The following is a 6,000-nucleotide window of genomic DNA, read 5'->3' on the forward strand; positions in this document are numbered from 1 at the left end:
ACAAGGTGGGTCTGATAATCAGAAAGGCTACTATACAACTATTGTGCTTTATTCCTTATGAGAGTTTGCTTTAAAGTTCATGGGACGATAAGTTATTGTTACTTCAAAGAGCATTAACTGGATAATCAGAATGGCAAAAGCAATCTTGCATGGTAAGCATACAATCCGATCCCCCAGTTTTTTAAAAAAAATCAAGTAATTTCATAGTTCAGTGAGGAATAAATCTATTCATTTGGCATAGAAGATAAAATATTTTGAGATGGAACAAAACAAATGTTTATAAAGCTGTAAAAGTTTTGGTGTAATATGTAAGATTTTAGTAATGGGTAGTACAAAAACAATCAAAACATAGCTGGTACTAACATGACAAAAGCAAGATTAAAAAGAGAACTATTTTTACTAAGAAGTAATTCTTCAAAAAATTTCATAGAAATAGTTTTTAGAACTATTTGATAGCTGTTTTACAGAATGAAAAATAACATCTCTGTAGAGCTGGTTATATTAAAGGCCATCATAAGAGGCATACAAGAATATGGTTGACAGTGATGAATCACCTGTGACAAGAGAGTCAGGGTGGCTTTTGCCATTCATAAATCATTTAATCAACTCAATAAATAAGAAGCCTTTGTAGCCCAAACATCAGCTTCCACAAGTCAAGGAGCATGTAGATCCAGCAATGAACCAACAGAGCAATATAAAACAGCTCCTCAAGATATACTGTGAAAGGAATATTTCATATTTGCTCTGATAGTGGTCTGAGGTCTTCCAAGGTTTAAAGAAGAATTCCTCTCCTCAAAGATTTCAATAGCACTCTCATTGTTAATTGTTTTTAATAATCCTGTGGAGAAATTTATTCATGGGCTTTAATCACATTGAGTAGGCTATGCCTAATGCATTCTAATAACCCTCACTATATTATTGCATAGCACCAAATACTCAAAGTATGATAATATAGTTTTAATTTGAAAGAAAATATCTGTGTAGCTGTCAGTGAAGCTTCTTAGTCATCCTGGTAAAGTTACCTGAAAGTTGAGTTATGGCAACCGAACTTATTTTCTGTTGGTTTGAGCATTTTTTTGCTGTTCATCCAATTCTTAGTTACTTGGGCAGAGAATCTTTGGAATGTAGCAACTCCTCCTGCACAAACCTGAGGGGTTTCCTCCCCAAAGTGCATGGCAATAAGATCTCTGTTACCCAGGTGACATATTGCAACGTTCCAATGACTCTCTGCCTAACTAATTTGCTGACTGATGAAACTGCTTGGATGAGCAGCAAAACATCTTAAACCAATAGAAAATAAATCCTATTGCCCTGATTCAATTTTCAGTTATCTATGCAGACTGAATATTGCTTCCTCTAAACTGAATATTAGTTTATTACTTGACCTCTTTAACAAAGGTCTTTCAACTTCTGTTTCTTTTACTAGGAAGTTAAAAAATTATTTGGATCTCAGACTACAAATATTTGAAAAACAAATGAAAATTAACTGAAATATTGTTCAACACTGTTATTGTGATTACATGGGAAATAATACACCAGTGACAGAATTCATACTCACTGGATTAACAGAGGACTCACAGCTGCAGCTCATCCTCTTTGGGACATTTTTTGTTGTTTATGCCATCACCCTGGTGGGAAATCTAAGCATGATTATCTTAATTAGGATCAATCCATCTCTCCACACACCAATGTACTTTTTTCTTACCAGCTTATCTTTTTTGGATATTTGTTATTCATCATGTGTCACCCCAAAATTCCTATCCAATCTTTTAAAGCAAAAGAAAATTATTTCCTTTGGGGGTTGTTTAAGTCAGCTTTACTTTTATGGTCTGTTGGCCACCACAGAGTGCTACCTCCTAGCTGTGATGGCCTATGATCACTATGTGGCAATCTGCAATCCTCTACTCTACTTGATGATAATGTCCCAAAGAAAGTGTGTTCAGCTGATAGCAATTTCATACATTGCTGGAATAATTAATGCTTTCATTCACACAATGGCTGCAACTAGACTGTCCTTCTGTGGCCCAAACATAATTAAGAGTTTTTATTGTGAGGGTTCTCCTCTTTTTGCTCTTTCCTGCTCAGATATCAGTCTTAATTATCTGTTGGTATTTGTATTTGTTGGCTTCAATTTATTAACAACAAGCTTGACTGTACTCACTTCCTACACTTACATCCTGGTCACCATTTTAAAGCTCCATTCTGCTGCAAGCCGTAGGAAAGCCTTCTCCACTTGTACATCTCACCTCATGGTCATCACTATTTTCTATGGATGTCTTAGTTTTATGTATACACGACCAAGCTCTAGGCAGAATGATCACCTTGACCAAATGGCCTCAGTATTTTATGTAGTGGTGACCCCCATGCTCAACCCATTAATCTACAGCATGAGGAACCAGGAGGTAAGAGGTGCCTTTAGAAATATCTTGGGAAGACAATTTCATGTTCAACACACATGATTTGCTCAGGTTTAAAGAAGAAAATGTTTTTACCATTGTGTGTCTTTAAATATTAAACCACTATGTTGTACAGTTTTCTTAGGGCTCTAGTAGTAACTATATATTTACTTTTGAGTTCAAAAAGTTAAATTTGATCTCTAAAGAAGAGTTATCCCTTTTTTTAGGTATTGTCCCCTAATGATTGCTGTCAGTTAAAAGGGAATGACAAGCTCTGCTTTTTAGCTGTTTATAGACCAAAAGGCAGAGGACAGAAGGGAGAAAAAAAACCCTGAAAGAATAAGTTCTTCAGAGTTAGAACAAAGCCAGCTGTGGGGGTGGGGGTGGGGTGGGACTAATCCAGGCTGATCTTTTTGCAGTATAATTACAAGAACAATGAGACATTTTATTTTAATTTCTTTATATTAGAACCATAACAACACTATTTAATCAATAAGGAGCTATCAAGAATAAGAGCAAAGCATTTTTACTTATTTACAGTACATGTCCATGTATTATAAGAGCTGTGGTGGCGCAGTAGTTAGAATGCAGTACTGCAGGCTACTTCTGCTGACTGTCAGCTGACTGCAATTTGGCAGTTTGAATCTCACCAGGCTCAAGATTGACTCAGCCTTCCACCCTTTGGCAGTTTTGCCATTTATGCCATCACCCTGGTGGGAAATGTGGGCATGATTGTTTTAATCAGGACCAGTCCTCCACTCCACACACCAATGTACTTTTTTCTCACCAACCTATCATTCTTGGATATCTGTTGTTCATCATCTGTAACCCCCAAAACTGCTTTCCAATCTTTTAAAAGTGAATAAAGCTATTTCTTTTGCAGGTTGCTTTACTCAGCTTTACTTTTATTGTCTATTTGTCACCACAGAGTGCTACCTTCTAGCAGTGATGGCCTAAAACCGCTATGTAGCCATCTGTAATCCTCTATTCTACTTCATTATCATGTCCCCCCCAAAAATGTATCCAACTTACAGCATTTTCTTATATTGTCGGGATCATCAATTCTTTAGTACACACAACTGCTGCATCTCAGTTACACTATTGTGGCCCAAACATTATTAAGAATTTTTATTGTGAAGTTCCTCACGTATTAGAACTTACCTGTTCAAACATTAGCCTTAATGAACTATTGATGTTTATACTTGTTGGGTTCAATGTAATAACAACTATCTTGACCGTTCTTTCCTCTTACACTTACATCCTGATTACTATTTTAAAGGACCGCTCTGCCAAGAGCCATCGGAAAGCCCTCTCCACTCGTACATCTCATTTTATTGTCATTGCATTTTCTATGGATGTTATAGCTTTATCTAGGCACAACCAAGCTCCAGATAGTCTCACCATGTAGACCAAATGGCTTCCCTATTTTATGTAGTAAATCTCTTGATTCACAGCCTGAGGAACCAGGAGGTCAGAACTGCCATCAGAAAAGCCCTGCCAAAAAAAGCTGTGTCCTTTTATTTTTAAATCAAACTGTTAACAAAGAACATTTAAATGAGATATTATTGTATTTCAAGGACTACATATTGGTAAAAGAAACCGTTATATAGGTGTACATTTTCTTGTAACACAATAGTCTGCATGCCTACTCAGAAAAAACTTCCAAGAGTTCATTTTGGCTTACTCTCTGTTGTGTGTATATAGAATTCTAACTTGAATTCATTCCAGTTGGAAATATTTATATAAAATTATATTGACCTGTTAGTTTTTGAAAGCAATACATATGAATTAATCATTTTATGTTTACAACTTCTTTTCTATCATACATTCATATTTTTATTTCTTCAAGTTTAGGTAGCAGAGAACTATAATTTTACCTTATGGTTTCATAAGTTTTAAAATTATACGTATTCTACTTTTGTTAGTTTCATTACCAAATGCTGTAACAATGGATTTAAAGGATATGATTTAAAGGATATCATCTAGGATATTCCATAGGTTGCTATTCTTCATAATAAAAATATGGCTAATTCCAGAGGGGTATCTGAAAAACAGCCTTTTGGTATCACATTTCTCTTTATTGTCTCAATAAATTATATTTAGCCAATAATCTTACAGCATTGATTTAATAAAATAAAAGATTCAGGTAGGATTCTTCTATCATCATCTGTGATATAGAAATTGTTTTACCCTGAACTTTTTCTGGGATGCTTTTCACTTTCCTAGATTAATTTCTATTTTCTAGTATTATCCCATTCAAATATCATTATCTTTTATATTAATAGAAAATAAAAAGTCCATCAAAATATCACCCAACACCTCATTTCAATCCTGAGCTATAAATATTCTCCTTTATTGATCTCCTTCTCCTTAAGGTTAAAATATTACTCCTTACTTATTTAGGAACAGTACCTACAATATTTCTAGCAATCAGTTTAATATGTTTTTACTTAAAGGATGAAATGGAATTAAAATAAGAAATATTTCCCTTCTTCATCCATTTTTCTGTTTCCAACTTTTTAGCTGAAAATCTTGCAATTATTTCAGGATAGCCTGATCCAGTAGCTTACAAAAGCTAGATAAATCGGTTTCTACAATTACAGGGTTCCTTGCCATTTTTCTCACAGAGCTTTCTGAAGTTTTTGGAAAAATAATTGTGTGGGAGGTGAGAAGAAAGCTCAGGTGAAAAAATTGTCACCTGGATATCAGAGTTCTTTGTAACATACTGGAGATGGTGATCTAAAGGATTGCGTTATCAGAATGTTATTTTCAGCAATAAATAGAAGATACATTTATGTAAAATGGAGATGACATCATTTTAGATGTTGCTGCTCATAATATCACTGCTGAGGAAACTAAAAAGCAACAACAATTGCATTCCACAGATCCAAAGCAACACAATTGTAGCACCAGTTGGACACCATTCTCAAACACGTGTCACAGTAGCCTGTGGCAAGTTTGAATAGCTGTCTGTCTGAAATCTCTCTTCTTGCCTAACCTACCCCCAAGACTGAGGATGTAGCAACAGTGTAGAAGATATGTCTGGAAATATAGTTGTTTATATCTCCTTTCCACATATTTATAGATTACATTTAATTAAACAGTCACGGTTTGATTTCCAATTATATGTGCTGTCAGGGTTCCAAGTAATGCCTCCAACAGAATTAAAACTCCAAGGCACGTTTCTTCCTCAAAGTCTAAATTTATTTTTTATTTTATTTATTTGATTTGTCAATCACTTACAAGATAATAGATATAAGTATAAACATGAGTACAAATACAGGAAATAGATATGAATAAATGGGGACCATAGGACAGGGACAGTAGGCACGATGGTACACTTATGCACGCCCCTTTACAGATCTCTTAGGAATGGGGTGAGGTCAATAGTGGATAGTTTGAGATTAAAGGAGTGTGGGGGTTAGAGGATATAACAACAGAGTCAGGTAGTCCATTCCAGGCATTGACCAGTCTGTTGCTGAAGTCGTTCTTTCTGCAATCAAGTCTGGAGCAGGTTAGTGGGGTGGGGAGGGAATGGGGATTTTACAGTATCCTGCCCCTGCCATGCCCACCAAGCCACACCCACCAAGCCATGCCCACAGAA

The 6,000-nt window shown here is 35.5% G+C and overlaps 1 protein-coding gene and 1 pseudogene across 1 annotated transcript; both read left to right on the top strand.

Moving 5' to 3' along the window:
• The first annotated feature begins 1,520 nt into the window (after nt 1–1,520).
• Nucleotides 1,521–2,459, top strand: LOC113448851 (olfactory receptor 5J3-like). The gene has a single exon (XM_026719665.2). The coding sequence runs from the start codon at nt 1,521–1,523 to the stop codon at nt 2,457–2,459; it is 939 nt and encodes a 312-aa protein (XP_026575450.1).
• A 665-nt stretch (nt 2,460–3,124) lies between these two features.
• LOC113448852 (olfactory receptor 5G9-like) lies at nt 3,125–3,923 on the top strand (annotated as a pseudogene).
• Nucleotides 3,924–6,000: the final 2,077 nt, after the last annotated feature.

This window comes from Pseudonaja textilis, chromosome 1, assembly GCF_049901715.1.
Source record: "Pseudonaja textilis isolate UNSWEBS1 chromosome 1, rPseTex1.2, whole genome shotgun sequence".
Taxonomy (NCBI): Eukaryota; Metazoa; Chordata; class Lepidosauria; order Squamata; family Elapidae; genus Pseudonaja; species Pseudonaja textilis.